This window comes from Netta rufina (assembly GCF_964035555.1).
Source record: "Netta rufina genome assembly, chromosome: 10".
Taxonomy (NCBI): domain Eukaryota; kingdom Metazoa; phylum Chordata; class Aves; order Anseriformes; family Anatidae; genus Netta; species Netta rufina.
In genome coordinates this window covers 22393804-22412204 of record NC_140133.1, presented here as the reverse complement: position 1 = coordinate 22412204, position 18401 = coordinate 22393804, and the positions used below count along the sequence as shown (strand labels likewise).

Sequence of the window (18401 nt, the reverse complement as noted above, 5' to 3'; positions counted from 1 at the left end):
CTTGGGCTTCGGACCGATGGGCAAGGTAATGCCCAATGTCTGACAGCTGCTGTGCGTGGTCTCCTCTCATCTGTTTGTGCATCCTCTCCTGGAAAGAGAAGGGAGAGCCTGGGGGCAATGTGCAGGGCAGGGGGGAGCCAAAATGCATCTCCTGGGCTGGGCTGTGGTACCTGGTGTGGTGCCACGGGTCCCAAGGGGCAGGTGGGTCCTTGTTCTGGCCAAGGCCAGCGCCGTGAGCATCGATCTCAGCAGGTATTGAGATTTAGTCACCGGTCCTCGCAGCAGGGGTGGAGAGCTGAGAAGTCCAGGGGATGAGCTGCCCTTCCCGACCTACCAGCAGGAGTTCATGGTGAGCTAAACCACGTCACTTGGTGATAAAAAGCAGCCTGAAGCCCTGCTGTTACTGTTGGTTTGGAGCCCTTTCTTGGAAAAAGCCAAAATTATGCATCCTCAGGACACAGTGGTTATAAGCAGAAGGGTAACATTTTCCAAGGGTTCTTTCCCAGGCAAGTATAAATACACATGTGAATATTTTGTGTGCTCATGCCTGTTTTGTCATGTTGTTGGCTGCAAATGCCCCTCCTCCACCTAGGCAGAGCAATCAAAAATGCCATTTTGACATTTTCAGCTGGATTTTTTCCAGTGCTATTCTATGGGTACTTTGAGGGCCGATGCACAAGAAGGCTTTGTCTGCTTGTGTGCCTGTTGGGAGCAGGGCAGAACATGAGCCTAAACGCCCTGGGGAGGTGCTGGGTGTCGGGAGGGCCGTGTCCCACGGTGAGGACTGAGTGGGGGCTGTCCCCCCCACCCTGGGGAGCCTCTTCTGCTTCGGGGTGGTGGTGGGGCTTGGGCTGCCCCTCAGGCCATGGCCATGTGGTGACTTCACGGTGTTTTGGGAGCCATGGCCGTGTCCTTGGTGGGCCTTTGCCTCCTGGTTTGGTGACACTGCCACACTGCAGTGAAATGCACAGGTGGGCATCTGGAGGGAGCGGGGACACCTTACACACAGTGCTGCTGATTTCTTTTTAGACTCACGGCTGTTTGTGATGCCCAACCAGAGCTGCATCTCGTTCTGTACAGCTGAACCTGATCTGCTTGTGGTGCTGAGTGAGCTGAAACAGGTATGTAATGTGTGTGGGGAAACCGCACTTCTGGGGCATCCTCACTGTGTGCTGAGACCTTTTTCTCCAACAATAGGTACAATTCCTGTCTGGGACAAGGAGTGATGTCTGCTCCACCAGTGCTGCTGTCAGGCTGCAGGTACAAAGGCAAGAGGATGATTTGTGTTTCAAAAGCTTGCTGTGGCTGGTGGCCAGCTGGAGGAGAGCTTGAGGAGTGGGCCACGTGTGGCTGCCGAGGGGGCTTGGTGTCTGAATGTTCTCGGTTTCCACCCCCATCTTCCATTTCTTGGGAACAAGGATATTTGTCACTCTGTTAGGGATGGTCTCAATACCCCCTGCAGCTCCAGGTTCCTGGTTTCGAAATGTGACTGTTTGACTTCAGCCTCCAGCTCAGAAAGTAGCAGGGGCTGAGGCCAAGCTCCTGGGTTGCTCTGTGTCGCTCTGGATTAGACCCTCAGCCATCCTTCTTTTGATGCTATTGCTTTTGATGCTTTGCTTTTTAATCCTTTGCTAGTCTTTGTGAAATGTCTGTAAAATGAACACAGCAGCAGCCTGCTGAGGATCCGAGCCCAGCACCCACTGGGAGCAGCACTGCTGGCTGTGGCAGGAGCTCCGGGCTCACTCCTGGCTGGGGCAGAGGGGCCGGGGTAGGCAGGAGGGATGGGATGGGATGGGATGGAGGCAGCCACAGGGGTGGGTGAGAGCTGCGTGGAAATCCCCAGCCCCAACCTGCTGCATCGCCCTGTCCGAAGTGCCACTGGTCCTGTAGGAAGAACACTGCTTTGGGGTGTGTGGAAGACCGTGGGTTTCCTGACACGATCTTGAAGGTGGCCATGGGATGGAGTTCCTCTGTGATGAGCAGTGCTCGCAGTGAGACTGCTCATTAGCATTTAAATAGCATGATTTCAGGTCCGGATACAGGGCAACCTGAGTAGCCTGAGGTGAAGTTTAAAAATTTGAGCTGTCAAAAGCAGAAAAGGACTTTTGAAAACATAACACTGTTTTCCCCATGACTTGTGTAACTAAATCAGCTAGCCCATGTGTCATCTACAGTCTAGTCTCCTTTTATAGTAAAAACAAATATTGGAGGGACTCAGGGCCAAATGCTTTTTTTTTTTTTTTTTTTTTTTTTTGTCAATCTACATTGTTGGCATGACTTCCAGAGCTGCTGAGCTATCAAATCTGGACCAAAGTCAGGAGAAGTGAGGATGGGTTGCACCTTGCAGGGCTGGGCTGCATCCCTGCTGCATCCCAGTGAGACCTCGGGCAGCCCCAGCACTGGGAGTACCCAGCAACAGAATGCTCTTATTAACAGGAGTCAATTTCCTCAGCATTTGAGTGAAGGAAGATGGGGAGACAGGTCCTAAAATTGTCCTTCCACAGCAATACTTGTGCAAGAAATATGTGACCTTATGAGCCAGAATTGGCCTGGCCTTGTACCAGGACTGAGCTGTCTCTAAAATGGTTGGATCAGTGCAAATGAAAGCTTTGGATTTAAGGTATTTGCAGTGGGTCAAATGCGGTCCCACTTAGGAGGTGGCTGCACTCCAATAAAGATGATGGCAAATTTTCTTTTGCTTCTTTCACAGCTCTGTACCCTGCAGGTCTGAATACTGAAGTGACACCGTGCACCAGGTCTTGCCTTCATCTTTCAAAATTGATTACAGGCAGGTTTGTAGCTGCCGCTCTGCAAACAGTGTGGAGAGCAGTGTTTGACTTGCTGACACAGCCATTGGTAATTGTGGCAAGTAGTGTTCAAGTCTTGTTAAAAAAAAAATAAATCAATCTTGATGATTAAGCTAAAGGAATAAATGGAAGAGGGCAAAGTAAGCCCAGAGTCCTGGTAGAGAAATGCACTGCAGTCAGCAGGACACTGCTGATTTCAGGGATCCTTTGGCCCAGCTTTAAAATGTGATCATGCCTGTTCTGTTGCTGCTGTGGCGTTCAGTGCTTTTGGGATGTTTCACCTTCCCTTGTGACCATTAAACAGATATGGCTATTCTGTCTTTAAAAATGTCACTAATGAAATATTAGGGCACCTTTGGGAAGGTTCCCCTTAGTACTTAGTTGGAATTGAAATTGTGGTGCTGCGACTTCAAAACTTTTGTTCATGTATTGAATTCAAATCTGCAGTACTACTGGAGAAGTTTGATAGGCTGAGAATCTGTAAAGATGGGCCTAAGCATTGCTGGTAGTATTCCTATAAAATAGTTATTTTAAAGTTTGTATATAGACTCTTCAAAGGAAGTGAAGGAGAAGCTTTCATGAAGGTGACTGGTGAACAGGTAGATCTAGGTGTTTGGATTTTAAAAAAAAAAAAAAAAGATGTATAATAGAATTGCTAGCCTTAGATATTTTGTCAAATTGGATTGATTTAACTAGAATTTTGTTTTGATTCAATAAAGTATGGGAGGATTTGGGCATAGGAAATTTCGATTCTATCAAAATATCTCAGCCTTTGATTTGGAAGTGACTTTCCCTACAGGATTTTCCATTCTACCTAAGGCATGGAAAGCGAACAGCCTAAATATTTGACTGAGGTTTGTTCTGTATCTAGCGGGCTTGTTTTGGTTTAGACAAACCAAGCTTGTATCTTCCATCGGGTGTTTCAAAACGGGCGTGGGGACTGAAAGCCCCAAGGGTCCGAGGGGCTTCGCACCCCGGCTGTTGCCGCCGCTGGTCCCGGGTCGCGCAGCCCCTCCGCGTCCCCCCCAGCTTCGGCACAGCCTGGCTGCGCTCACGGGCAGCGTTGGGGCTGTTCTAACACGGGGGATTTCGGCTCTCTGTACCGCCCCCGGGTACTTGGTGCATGCCTCAGGGTGCGGAGCGCAGCCCCCGGGGGCCGGGTGCCGGCAGCCGGCGCGGTGCGGGTCCGGAGCGCGGCCCCGCAGCACCACCTAGCGCGGCCCCGCCGCACCGCTGCTGCCTGTATCCCCTCCCAGCTCGGGGCTGCGGGTGGGTTTTGGCCAAACGGACGGCTCCCAGCGCCCAGCAGCCTGCGGGGGGGCAGCTGCAGCTTGCACACCCACCCCCTCGCTGCCCGTGCGCTCAGGGCGCGCTGGGCAGCACGCGTACCCCACGGTGCTGTCACCACCCCAAAAGCATTGGGGAAGATCCGGTTATTGGGAGTGTTAGGTGCTGTGTTAGATGCAGCATGTGCCACTCGGGGAGCTATTCTGGGAGGTTGAGGTGAGCGCACAGGGTGCCCAGCAGCAGTGCTGCCAGTGGGGCAGGCGGAGATGTGATCTGCTGTCCTCTCTCCTTCCTGCACCATCCCTGCCACCCTCTGCGACTTTTCAGGCAGAGGAGCAGTGGGAGAGGAGCAGAGATCCGGCACTGGCCCCTGTGCAAGAGGAGCAGCAGGACTTCTCCCAGCATCGCTTGTTTGCTCCTCAGAACCAGTGGAGAGGTTAGCCCTGAGCATGCAGAGGGCAGCAATGGAAGCAAACATGACTTCCAGTGCACCCAGTTGTGGCTGTTTGGTGGCAAACCTATAGCCAGATATTTTCTGAAGTGGGGGCTCTGCTCACAGGGAAAAATCACCGATTTAGCCTATAAAAGAAATCTCCACTTGGACAGCCTTAAACGAAGCATGAAAATTGCTGATGAATCTTGACTGGTGCTTTGGCCCTGCTGCCCCCTGCAGCATCCTGGTGTTGTGGTGGCGCACACCAGGGCACGCCTTCATTTCAAAACCACCAAATTGTTATCTTCAGGTCTGTATTCTTGGATAAGTATCTGCTCTGTGTACCTATTCTGACAGAGTTATTTTTACTTGTTAGAACAACCATTTTTTGGTGCGCTGTTATATTTATTACTTCTTCCCTTCATGGCTTAATGATAAGAAAAGATAACTCTGGTTCTGGCAAGAAGCATTGTTTTTCTGCTTTAAATAATGATAGTATTTTAATAGCTGCAGATAAAGGATTAGCACTTGGGCTTGGCAAAGACCTGCTTTTACTGCTTGAAATAGTCTGGAGTGTGCGTTTGGAGTGGGCAAGTTGCCACTGGAAAGGATTTGTACCCACCCAAAGGAACAAAGCCCAGCTATTTTTACTTCTGGGATAAAATGGGACAGGGCAGAAAAGCTTATCTCGGACAGGTTTTGGGTGACCGCAGCTCACTGGGGCACGGCGCCTGGCCGGCTGCTCCTGTTGTGTGGAGCAGGTCTTGGGGCAGAGCCAGGGGCAGCAGTGACCCTTCCCGGTGGGACCATCCCTGGGCTCCTGTCGGGTGCGAGGGGCACGGAGATGGCCGCTGGTGAGCGGTGGCACCCGTGGTGAGCAGTGCTGGGAGCCTGGAGGGGAGGGAGCGTGTCCCCTCTGCTCTGGGGGCAGAGAGCATCCGTGACACCTTGCAGCATTGCTCAGTGCTGCAGAGGGAGGTGTGAGGGAGGAGACATCAGTTGTGTGATGGGGTAAGAATTGAGGATTACGGGGCTGCTTCAAAGCCTACAAACCTCTGGGCAGCTTTCTGTCAGCTGGAACTACATCAGGCCCCATCTGACGGGAGGAAAACAAGATCCGATTTATACTAAATTGGATCAAAAGTACTAACATCTGAAATTGAAAACCTGCTCATGCAGTAAGTGTTTCACATGACCGCACAAGGAAGTGAAGAACATCAGGAAACACAGAAGAAAAAAAAATAGCCAGAAATGTCGCTAGGGTGTCCAGAGAGGTTTTGGACAGATGCTGCTGTGTCGGTGTCCCTTCGTACCACCTGCTGCTGCCGACTTTTATTTACTGAAAGCCTGCATGCTCACAGCAGCAGTAACAAGCGTGTCCATTGCTTTGCACGTGGCCTTCAGTTCTGAGCTGCTGCTTGCTTTACGGGTACATGTGGCTGACACAGATGTACCAGTGAAGCACTGCTTGTGTCTCCAGAATCTGCTCTCAGGTTAGCAAGTACTTAATAATTACACCAGAAAAAGCGAACACCAAGAGCTGTGGGCACGTGGAGCTTCAGGCGGTGCCGTGTGGGTGCGCAGGCAGCTCCCCCTCCGCAGCCAAGCAGTGTCTCGAGCCCACAGTCAGTGTTGTGCCTCCTCCTCTGGAGAAGTTACCATACCTCGTACCACTGGGCTTCAGGGGTTGCAGGACACACGGTCTCCACAATTTCCAGCATCTTCCTCTCCAGTGGGTCTTCACTTTGGGAAGCCAGCACGGTCTGTGTGGGCTGCTTGGCACTTTCCTTCCGGGCAAGTTTCTGCTTTGTCCAGCTTCGACATTAATTCATTATTTCCCAACATCTGCGTTGTTTGTTAGAGGGGAGTGGCTCAGGGGGGCTGGGTTTCATTGCTGCCAGCACAGAATTCACAGAAAACATCGTATTGCAGGGGAGATTGCAAGGACAGGACCATCTTGGTTCCTAACCTTTGAAAATGGAACAAGACGTGAAAGCAGACAGTAAGTAAAGCTAAAAGAAATAGATTGCATGCCATGCCAATGAGTTCCTCTATTAATTTTATTCAGTTGTACTTCTTAACATATTCCTAAAATGTGTTTTCAAGCAATATGTTAAAAATTAACTGTTTTGAGAAGGGAACTCCTCTTCCACCAAATGTCAGTGTGTGCGTTCTCCCAGGCAGTGCCTGTGGAGAGGGTCAGCGCATCTCTTGTGCCATGTCTGTGAGCTACAGGTGTTGCTGCTCACTTAAGTCCAATGAAAGGCCTAAGCTGAGGCTTGTTATCTTTTAACAGAATGCTGCTTAATCAAAATATCTCTCATGATGGCACTTTGATCTTATGCCCTTGACTATATCTTCTTCATTAGATGTTAATACGGTTCCTGAAGAAACTCTAATTATGTGGTGCCCCAGTGAAATATCACTGTCACTGTTGCTGCTGAAAAGTAATTGAGTTCTGAGGTTCCTTAATTTATGAATGAGAAAAGCTTTGATTAGCTTTAGAAATAATAATGCTGCAGGAAGCTTCTGTTTAATCAGATGGAAAAAAAAATTATTCACTGTGGTCCTGGGGGTGCTGCACGCAAGGCTGACTTCCCGCTCCAACAGCCAACTAGTCAGAAGCGAGTGAAGTGATTTATGGCGACAAAAACTGCAGGGTAACTGACAGATTTTGCCAAAGACTGAACTCTCCCCAACTTTTTGGCTATGGGTTCTATCCGAAATCCACCAAAAATGGGAGTCTTTCTGCTGATGTCAGTGGGCTCAGGGTCAGTCACTGCTGGCCAGCTGCAGCGTTTGCAGTCCCTGTGGCTGCCTGGAGGCTGGGGAGAGCAGCGTGGCCTTGTGCTGTGCCCGACTTTGCGTGTGTTCTGCCGGCTGTTTGGTGCATTAGGGCTGGATCGCTGTGATGTGGAGCAAAACCTGGAGTATCTGATGAGTAGCAGCCGAAGCACTGAATCTCCTGGCTTTGGTCAAAGTCCGTCTCAGACTTATTGTTGTTTCGAAGTGGAGCGATGTGTTCATGTTTATACACTATTGTGATTTCCAACATCATCACCGTAGCAACAACCCTGCTGTTGACTTATTTGCTCCAGATTTGGGATATTTTTAACCAGGTCATTTAAACCATTTCCATTGGGCTGGAATTTGGTGCTTATCTCCATCTTTTGTTATAAACAGGTTTTAATTTAACCTTTTTGCATTAAAAATAAGTGTTCAGGTTCTCTTCAGAATGTGCGTAGAAATCCAGTACATCTTGGAACTATCAGAAAGGATTTGCTCTGATAGTTCAAATAAGAACCTGGGAGTTCACCCTTCTGGGATGTCTCTCTGCAACACACCATGAAGCACACTTCTTCCTCGTGCCTCCTGCCCCAGGCACGCCGAGCATGGTGCTCACCCGCAGCAGGGCTGTGCCTGTCTGAATGAGCCTGGGAAAAAAAGGTGTGTAAAAGCTGCATTTTCTGAATGAGAAATTCACGAGACTTTCAGTAATATTTGCATTTCCTTTTCCTTGTGAGTACAACTCCGTGCAGATGTACCAAGCCACCACCAATGCAGCACCAGAGCAGAGGGTCAGGCGAGGTGCCTCTGCCGGGAGCGCTCCTACCCTGGGGCATGGAGGACAAAGAAAAGCTGGAGCTTTGGCTTGCTGAGAAGCACAGGCTGTGAGCTGGGTGGCTGGGGAGTCCACAGCACTGGGAGATACTTCACCCCTGCCTTAGGAAGATGTTTGTGTTTGATCTAGACATGGCCAAGACAGTCACACTGAAGGCACCTTACTGATTGATTTTTTTCAAGGCGCCTCTCTGCAGTGCTTATCTCTGAAAACCTGCAGCTGAGGGGCAGCCTTGTCTTCTGCACGAGCAGTGTGGTGTTTCAAGTAGAGCATGTAGTTTCTTATTTTCATAGGGAGAAATAATGGAGAGATTAATTTAGCCTCCTGGAAGGAAGGGGAATGCTCTCCGAGAAGCCCAGTAAATCAAGGTGATGGATGGCTCCCCTCAGCCCCGCTTTGTGCAGCTCCCATCGCTGGTGGTTCCTGCTCTGGCATTTCCTGGCCCTTCCACACGCTCCCTGCTCACCCAGACTGACTTTCATCACCAGCTGCTGTGATAGGAAGGGCCTCTGGAAAAAAAAAGGCTAAATAAAAAGAATTGTTTCTGTATCAGGAACCAGGAGCACCGATTGTTAGCGGTGCCTATTTTTAGAGTGGTACTCAGGGAAACAAACCCCACAAACAGAACTGAAGCGAGCTGGAAACTTTTAGAGGAGGCAGCCGCTGGAGGAGCAGACACTGCTCGAGGGGAAGGCAGGCGGCTGCGTGCGGCTCTCGGCCCTCAGACACCCGCGGGGTGTCAGCATTGCTCCACCTCAGCGCAGGGACCGGGCTGCCGGGCGGGGGCACGACGGCAAATCCCTGCTCAAATCCCTGCTGAAATTCCTGCCGAAATCCCTCCCGCAATCCCTGCCGAAATCCCTGCCGCATCTCCTCTGCGGCCATCGGTGCTGGCAGCCCCTGGACCCCCCGGTGCGCACTGCTGCAGCCTCGGGGGGGCTCAGCTCCGGCCCCCGGGCTCCTTTTCTCCTCCTGGGCGCCTGTTCCTGGCTCGTTGCTGTCCCGCAGGCAGGTTTTGGAAAGCAGGCTGCCCGCTGTGAGGTGGGGGGCTGTCTGCTGGGCCGGTTCCCAGGCCCCCATCCCTGCTGAGCGCAGGGCTGGGACCCAGCACAGCCCACGGCACAGCCTGCTGGGGGCACCCGGAGCATCCCAGTGCGTGGATGGGGCAGCACTGGGATGAGCCAGGATGTCACTGGGATGAGCTGGGCTGGCCACAGCTCCTGGCAGTGGTGCAGGGGGCTTGATGTGCAGTGAGCTGCTGTCCTGGGAGCAGCTTTGGCTTCCACACCTAAATCTTAGCACGTTACTGAGCAAACTCTGCCTTCAGTTTCAGTTGGGTTTGAGTTTCTCCATATCCCTTTCCCGTAGGAGCCAAGCCAGTGCCACCACCTCTGGGCCTGCTGGGCGAGCTAAATAATGCACCGACTGTTTCCAGGCCTGTAGAGCAAGTGCAGAGCAGAAACCCCTCGGTGTCGGTTCCTCGCGGTGTCCCCCCGCTGACGGAGGCGGCGGCCAGGACAGCCCTGCTGCGCTTCGTGGCCGCCAGGCGCTGCTACGGGAGCAGGGCGGCGGCGGAGCTGGACATCCAGGAGCTGCGCCCACGCGTCACCTACCGGGTGAGGACACCCAGGGGGCCTCTTGGGGCGCCTCTTCTGAGCACGGGGCAGTTTCCAACCACCTGGTGGCTTTGGGCCACAGGAATTGTCTGGTCATTACATAAGAGTGCTTTCACCCTGCTTTGAAGGCAGTCGCATACGTGCTTTCCAAGGAGAATCTACCCAGGAGCTGCCTGCGAGCTTGCTAGCTGAAAGGTCCACATCCCTCCACAGTACAGCATCCCCTTGGCAAAGCCCTGCAGACCTGCTTTTACAGCTCAGCTTTGCGAAAGACAGCAGTTCCCTTAGCTAGACGGGAGGGACGTGCTCTGCAGCTTGTTTCTTTGGACACACGCGAGCACAGAGTGAACTGCAATGCCCTGCGTGCCCCCAGCTGTGAATGTGTCTTTGCAATATTTAATTCCACAGAAAACATGTGGCATTTGATTCTCTATTGTCACTCCTCTCACTGGAAACATTTCTGGCAGACTTTGTGCCTGCTGCCCGTAACAGCTGGCCTCGGCTCAGCCTTGCTTTGGGTGAGTCGCTGCCCCCAGGGCAGTGCCCAGCCAGCAGCATTGCGGTCCCAGTGCCACGGCGCCGTGCTGCCGCTGCCTGGGCTGCTCTCGGGGGGGTGTGTGGGTGCTGTGTGCCCTCCCTGCTGGCTCTTTTGGGTGTTAGAAGTGGGTAATGGATGAGCAGTGAGAAGCAGGGCATTGGGAGTGCCCTCTGACAGGCGCTTTGGGGCAGATGTTCTCCCACACTCACAAGTTGTAGTTACAATACCTACTTTATACAAGTTGTCCCTGTGGCCTCTGCATTTTTTCTCTTCTAGTACCGACTGGAGACGTTCAGTGAATCGCGGTTAAGCGAGTGGGCGTTTGAGCCCTTCACCAGTAAGTGCCTGCCCTCCGTCCATTGGGAATAGCCCAAATGGGCAATGATGACCCTTGGCCATGGTGGCAGGAGGACGCTCAGCACCTCGGGGTGCCCATGGCACGGACCTGCAGAGGGATGGTCCGGGGATGGGGATGAGAATGGGGCTGGAGATGGGAGTGGGGACAGGGACAAGGGACGATGTTGGTCGGTCCCCAGCACTGCCGGGAGCTGGCCTGCATCCAAGCACTGCCTCCAGCCAGCCAGGTAAGATGCCATCACCTTTGCAGAGCCCGGAGCATCCAGACCCCCTGGGGACATCCCTCCAGACCTCTGGGACGTGGAGGTGGGGGTCCCCCCGCTCTTCCAGGGCCAGACACGGCGCTGCCGGGTGCCCCGCTCGGCGCTGGTCAGGGTGAGTCCTGCTCCTCGGGGCGCGGGGAGCACGTCCCTGCCGCGGCACCCTCAGCTCCGCCTGACACTGGTGGGCGCCAGGCTTCAGCTTTCCACTTCCCAATTTTTCTGCACTAAATGCCTGGGAAAACAGTCGGAGATTCCTTCTTCCTGGTGTTTTCTTCTTCTAGAAGTTTGAGGGCAAATTTTGCTTCAGCCTCTTCAAGAAACGGCGCTAGATGATTTTTCCCCTTTTGTTAATTTTTTTCCCACATTAGCAGAACGTTTGTTTCCATGACAGTTCCCATTTAGCTCTTGACAAGCTTATAGCTGGTCAATTTATTTTACTTTTTAGTGAAACTATGAATAAAGAAAAAAATGACTTTCTTTTGCCAGCATTACATAGACATTTGCCTTTGTTAAATAATTATTATTTATGGCTCCTTTAGTGCTCTTACAGCACAATTTTATGGTATTGGGTTCTGTCCCATTAAGACCAGAATGTTATCACTGAATTCTGATGCAGGAGGAGTGCGTGTGCATAATATGAGATGTCTGAAACCTCGGCAGCTTTGTGCATGAGTAACCCTCTGATTTCAGGAGTGTCACAGATGCCACGGTCGTGGCCGATCGCAGTGCGGCGCGTGCCACGGTGCGGGCCGGGTAAGGAGCAGTGGCAGCTTCCACCAGGAGCTCTGCCTTTCTGTCTGCTTTGCTTGGGTTTTGTTTGTGAAACGGCAACATGCAAGCACTTATTCTGAGGCGGGGAGCCTGAGGGGCAGTCCTGCCTTGCTCCTGTTTGCTGCCCCTGGGGCTGGGGCTCCGCGGTGTCCCAGCGGTGTCACCAGGTCCCTGAGGAGATGTGAGCGGGACCATCCTAACCCTGCCCAGCCACCAGAGGAGGTGGTTTTGCTTCTGCACTGCTGACATGAGCTCAGATCTCAGGCATGAAGTACAGCGCGTTGCTTGCTGCCTTCAGATGCGCTCAGCTCCGTGTTTGGGGCTTTCGAATGGAAGGCAAGGCTGAACCCAGGGTGCAAGGGCAGCTGCAGACCTGGCCTCCTCTTTGTGCTTGTTCTGCTACACAGATATTTCCAAAGACAGCCCAAAGATGTATCGTTATTGCACTAAAATTGCTGCTTAATTAATCAGATTAAATAGTAGTAAATAAAAGCGCACTGCTAACACCATGAATAAACACCAGCAGAAAATTCCGTCTGCAAGAAAGGAGGCATTTCAGCCCAGATCGTGTGTCCAATTTACATCACTGGTTAATTTGACCGAAACACCTAATTAATCCGGAGGCACAATATATGAGCTGTTTCGTACACTCTTTTGGCTGCAAGGTACGTGCTTGGCTTAATGCATTTCTCCGCAAGCCCGAATTAGCGATTATTCCAATAACGTACCTAAAAGCTTTTTGTTGCTACGCCCGCCACGGTTTTGTTCTGGCAGCCAGCTCCTGTTTAATGCCTTGGTGTGTTCGCAGGCGAGGTGTGTGACGTGCAGGGGGTCCCGGCGGAGGCTGAAGCAGCAGAAGAGGTGCCAGCTCTGCTCCGGCACGGGCCGCAGCAGGTAGGGGCTGCTGCAGGAGGCGCCTCGTGGCACTGCCCGGGCACACAGAGATGTCTGCGTGCTTTGTTTGTCCTGCTGCCACGAGGATCACCTGAAAGAAAAGGCAATTCGGCAATAGCTCTGTTCTCCAGGAAAAATGGTTAGAAAGAGCCCCTTTTTCCCAGCTCTCCGATGCCCACGGATGCCAGCAGAAGATTTTTCGCTGATTTTTGCAGGCTGGGCTTTAGGTCCCGTTTCGGCAGTGCATCATTCCGGGTTTGGCAGGTTTTACAGCTGGAGAATTACCACCCTATTGTTTTTCCAAACATGAAACTTAATAAGCTTAAAAATGATCCTTAAGTGACACAAGAGAAGGTACTGTGCTGGAGCTGTTCTGTTTGCGTGGCTCCATTAAGTTTAAAGTAACAGCGATGGTATCGCGCGTAATCGTGGCAGTCATTTTAAAGCACGAATCCACCGGGGCTAATGATGGCTGGAAGAGCCTTAATGAATCAGTCGCTAACTGCTGCTAATCACGTTGCACGGTGCCATCCAAAAGCTCGGCGCAGCAGCAGATGCCTCCCGTGTCTGGCAGCGGCACAGGCAGCAGCGCCTTCGCAGGGACACTCCCTTCTTAGCACCGCGTGGGGAAATTGTGCTTATCCTTAATTAGAGGTACAAATACATCCTGTGATGAGCTCCCCATTTACAGACAGCTGTGTGGCTGGCCTTCCCTGGCCCTGGGTCACAGCCCCGGGAAGCTGTGGGGAGCCACAGGCAGTGGCTGGTGGTGCTCAGGGCTCGTCCTGCGCCCAGCAGCCCCATCCCCAGCCCTGCAGCCCCTGTCGTTGCCTCCAAGGTGCAGTACCTGCTCCGGCCGGGGCAGCAAGACGTGCACAACGTGCCAGGGAGAGAAAAAGCTCCAGCACTTCAGGCAGCTGGTGATAACCTGGTAAGCAGCACGGGTTCATGGCTGTTAATTTTATTCCTTGTTTTCCTGCAAGGCTTTGAAGCTCGGCTTGCTTTGTAGGGGGAGCCAAGACAAGATTTATTGGCACTGGTCAGGCAGGAACGGGGGCCGAGAGGGTCAGGTTTAGCTTTTAATGATGCTGGTCATTTCTCTCCATGGGTACCGAACTCTCACAGCCCAGACCCAAAGCTCGGGCAGCTGAGGATGCCAGAGGTGATGGGGGCAGTGGCTGAGCTCCTTTTCCTGGGGTTTTAGCGGTGGCACGAGGCTGATGGCCGTGTTGCAGCCCTGGTACTTCCCATTTGGTGCCAGAGATAGCAGATGGGGCTAAACAAATCTTAGCTTGAGAGGTTTGATTGAAAGCCCTACCTGCTGCTTTGGGTGCATCCTAACCACTTTCCCATCTTTTTACAAAATGCCTCCAGTTACCCCGTGTGAAGACCTTCCCTTTCCAGAGCACGGTACGTGCCCAGCCATAGGGTGACCTGCACTTGGAAGCTGCCCCAGCCGTGCTCAGGGTGCTGGTGGGGCTCCTGCAGGGTGCAGAGCCTGGGGCAGGCTCCAGCAGGTGGGATGTCCAGCATCAGGCACCAGCCTTGGCCCTGCCCCACAACCATAGACCAGAAAGGTTCACTCTGATATGAGCCAGGGCTTTGGATGAGGAATACAATACTTCTCCCGAAGTAAGGAGTTGATAGGTTTGGAAGGCAAGGAGGCTGATCACCATGAAGGGCTGATTTCAGGATTATTTATCCAAGAGTCACCCATGGTTGTTGCATATACAGGGTTATTAGGGAGCTAACACCGGAGGGCACAAAGGTTGGGCAGAGATGGTTGCTGTCCTCAGCAACCAGGGAGTGCTCGAGCATTTCTCAGGCATTCAGGATCTGGGAGATGGGTCGGTGCCCTGCACACAACCTCTGATTGCTCGCTGGTTTTCCCTCGCTCTTGCAGGAGGAACAACGTTTTTGAATTTGTTTCTGAGCATCACCTGAACTTCCCAGGGGAGCTGCTCAGCAAAGTCAGTGGCGAGAACATATTCCAAGATGAAAACGTGGTGGTGAGTGTGAGTGCGGGGAGGCGATCCCTCCCCGGGTGCTGCGGGGACGGGTGGCCCGCAGGTAGTGCAGGGCGTCCTTGGCTCCTTCCTGGGACCTGGCCTCGCTGGGTTTTCTGCCCGACAAAAGAGGACCGAGCCAGGCCCATATACCTGCAAAAGCCCGGGGGAGTTATTTATTATAGGCTGGCAGGGACCGGTGGAAATTTCAGCCATGTACCAGGAGCTGGAGCCAGGCACAGACTGCCTCTCTCCCAGAGCTGTTACTCAGTGTCAGGCATCTGTAGTGAACACTTTGCATCTGGTGCTGCTGAGTCCCTCGGGGTCTGAATGATGCTTTAGCATCTGACTCATTCTTCAGTGAGTGTTTTAGATCCGAAGTTCTGTGAGTGCTGAGGTCTGTGGGGCTGTAACGCAGACGGCTATCACTCACGCTGTGAGAGAAGTAGCTGCATTCCCGACTAATTCTGCTTTTGCCCATAAGCCAAATATTTCTTCTGTCCGCATAGTGGGGTAAACAGAGAGGCTTAAAAAACCCTCTCAGACTTAACAGTGCTGCGCTACTGGAAGAAGGTGACGGTGAGGCCTCTTAGGGCATCTTTCCTGTCCCCCAGTGCCTGCCTCCAGCTGGGTCTGCCAGCCCAGGAGCAGCACCTTCCCTGGCACGCTGTTGGGTTTATTTCTTGCAGGTGTGCCCCATCGTTGACTTCCCTGAGCCTGCCATCTCCTGGGCCTCGCGGCGTGCCATCGCCGAGCACAGCGCGGCGTTTGCCAGCTCGTCCCGCATCCTGCGGCAGGTAAGGGGGGCCCGGGGCTGCCAGGCCAGCACCACGGGGAGCTCACAGGTCGTGCCCGGCAGTGCCAGCCCCTGAGGAGTGGTATCAGCATGGTACCGGGTTGTCGTCCCCTCAGCATCCCCCCATCCCACGGGACACACCACGAGGACAGTGCCCACCAGCCAGCCCTGGAAATTCAGTTAATTGTGTGGTTCAACTGATTATGGTCGGCCAGCGAGCGTGGCCAGACACAGCAGGACGTTGGGAGCAGTAACTGATTTCATTATTTATTTAGAGGTGACCTTTAGTGAATGAAAAAGAAATCATAATTACCAAGTGAAATACCCAGGAAATAATTTTACAAGAGCATATTCAAAGATGTAGGCAGTTGTGGCTATTATTTTCCCTTTTACCTTCCCGGAGCCCTGGCAAATGTTAGTTATTATCACTATTTATATTTAGAAGCTATTTTTGAATAAACGTTAGGATTCCACTCATCTGATTCTTGCTAGAATGTGGCAATCGCTGTTGCTCCCATTATAAATGCTAATGCACAAGTTTAGCTAGAACATACTGTCTTTTCGCCCACAGGAAAGACAAGATTTCATGTTAAAAATGCAAGTAAATTGAAAGACCAAAATAAACTTAGGGGGAGATGGCTTGATTTTCCATGTGGTCTGTCAAAGCCATCTCTTTGGCAAATTTCTGTCTTCCAACTTAATTCTAGCCTGTAATTTCCAGTTCTCAGCATCAAAAGCAGTTTGTTCAGAGCCTGCTGCACACCCAAAGCCTCCTCTAGCTGTACAGGAAGGCAGGTGCTGAAAACCTCCCTCTGTGCCAAGTCCCTGGCACCACGTGGCATCTGTGTCGATCCGGGCTGCGTTCGGGGCGCTTCCCCACCAGTTAATTTTTCATCCCTTCCACTTGCTGTTGGCTGAAGTTCTGCTTAATAATCAGCATCTTTTGGAAAAAGGTGGGGGAAGGAAGTATCTCCTCCTGCCTGGCTGGTGCTGTTCTGCTTTCCCCCGATGCTGGCCGTGAAGTGGCTCGGGGGCACGGCGCAGGGAAAATGTCCCCGCGGGCAGGGACCACGCCAGGCCCTGCTTGCTGCGAGGGGAAAGCAGGCTTTGTGCCTTCTGTCATCATTCGGTTTCATGGGGCTCCTTTATTTGCGTTTTCTTTTAAATTTGCCCAGAATCTGGTGGCATCGTTGCCCTCACCGGGGTGTTTTCACTGCCAGACCATCCTGTGACTGCCCGCCCTGCCTCCTCCAGTGGAAAGAGGGGACTTTCCACCACAAAACCCAATGCCTGCTGGTGGCACCCTGCCTGCTGCCTGCCCTGGGCAAGGATGGGGGAATTGCCTCCACACGCAGCCCTCAAGCACACGCGGCAGGAGGATGCACTAGCACACCAGGGCTTACTGGATTTAAGGAATTAGCTTAAAGAGCTGTAAATGCAATAGAAGTGGTGCAATATGGGCCAAAACATAATGGTGCTACTGCTAGGGGAGCTTTCGGGAGCAGCTGTGATAGCTGCAGTGTTGGGCTCTTCCATCTCCATGGCTTTTTGGTTCCCCTTCACTAAGTAGCTGCTGCCCTGGCCCCAAAAGGCTTGTGGCCAGAAGCTGGGGGTTTTGGGGCACATTTGCCCAAAGCGTGACACAGCACCAGCTCCAAACACCACACAGCTAACTGGGGCTTCTCTGTTTCTTTTCCTAGCGTCAAACCGTCGAGCGAATCCCCATCACTGAAGTGCGCTACCAGTACTTGGGGAAGCCTTACCTCTACTACATCTATGGGCTTGAAAACAAGGTGTACGCGCTGGACTACCCCGAGAGGTGCTGCTGTGGCTGCACCATCCTGTGAGGGCCCAGTGGGCGCCTTCCTGCCATGCAGCACGGGGTTACAAGCCGCAGTGAGGCCGGCATCTCCCAGCCCTGATGGCCCCAGACCTCCCCCTGGGTGCAGGATCAGGCCTTTGGGTAGAGATTTCCCTGCTGGATGCTTCCCCTCCTTGCTGTAATGCTGTATCGTTAAAGCGATGCCTATTGACAGAGACATTTTCAGTCCAGCCACGCCATTTCTGACTGTCGCCTTTCTTCCCCTGTTTTATTTATCAGATTTCCTGAGTTACTACATAATCCATAATGATATGTTTCAGTATCTATCCAATTATCAAATCTAACTTCAAAGGATTTCGCTTTAAAATACCCACTAACATCACCTGAGGGCTGGTTCTGCCGATGTAGAAGTTACTGTGTCAGGACAAAGGGCTCTTGGAGCTGCATGCGGTGCTGGGGGGCAGCACCCGTGGGGGGCCTCATCCAGCAATGCCATTGCCCCAGGTGCTGGCAGGAGGCAGTTCTGCCAGCACTTCTCATCCTTCTTGTTCTGTTTTAGCACCCATCTTGCAATGTTCCTCTTACAAAAGCCTGCAGGAGAACTGCAGATCTCTCTGGGTTAAGGCTAAATCCAGCACTTGTTTGCAGGGTAAAGCTGGAGAAGATAAAGCAAACAGACCCTTGAAAAGTTCAGAAATGTGCCAGGAAACAGAAAGACACCAACACTTATGGTTAAAAGGAAAGCAAGCAACCCTCCTCTCCTCCTCCATGATTTTTTCATAGTTCTCGTGCTGTTTGGGGGCCTAATGGAGAGTTTTTGTGTGGGTGGCACTGGCAGACCCTAACAGATTGCTGCATCAGATGGGGGTGTGCTGCCTGCACCCTGGCACTCTTGTTGTCTGTCACTGAGCTGACAGTTGAATTAGTACCTTATCACAGCAAATCAGCATGGGAAAAACACACTGAAGTTCTGGGAATCTTGTAAAAGATAAAGACCCACACTGTCAGCTTGAATGGGGACTGTGAGGGAGGGGAGGAATGCGAGGAAGACTGGGGGAAGGCATTTAACAGCTGACAGATTTTAAAACAAGTGAGTTGAAAATTACTTTGTAAAAGAAGTGTTTTCTAATGCTGCTTCTAAAAGAAAAGAAAAGAAAAAAAATGTTTCTGGTAATGTGCAAACAGAGGA

At 52.2% G+C, this 18401-nt stretch overlaps 1 protein-coding gene across 1 annotated transcript; it reads left to right on the top strand.

The window, feature by feature from the left end:
• Positions 1–16: 16 nt before the first annotated feature.
• Positions 17–17237, top strand: SSUH2 (ssu-2 homolog; the record flags this gene model as incomplete). The annotated part of the gene is made up of 11 exons (XM_084292923.1): positions 17–25; positions 4422–4530; positions 9518–9765; positions 10580–10640; positions 10911–11035; positions 11614–11676; positions 12503–12588; positions 13427–13519; positions 14492–14597; positions 15284–15391; positions 17091–17237. 11 exons carry the CDS (start codon positions 17–19, stop codon positions 17235–17237), a joined length of 1155 nt encoding a protein of 384 aa, XP_084149049.1.
• Between the last annotated feature and the right edge of the window lie 1164 nt (positions 17238–18401).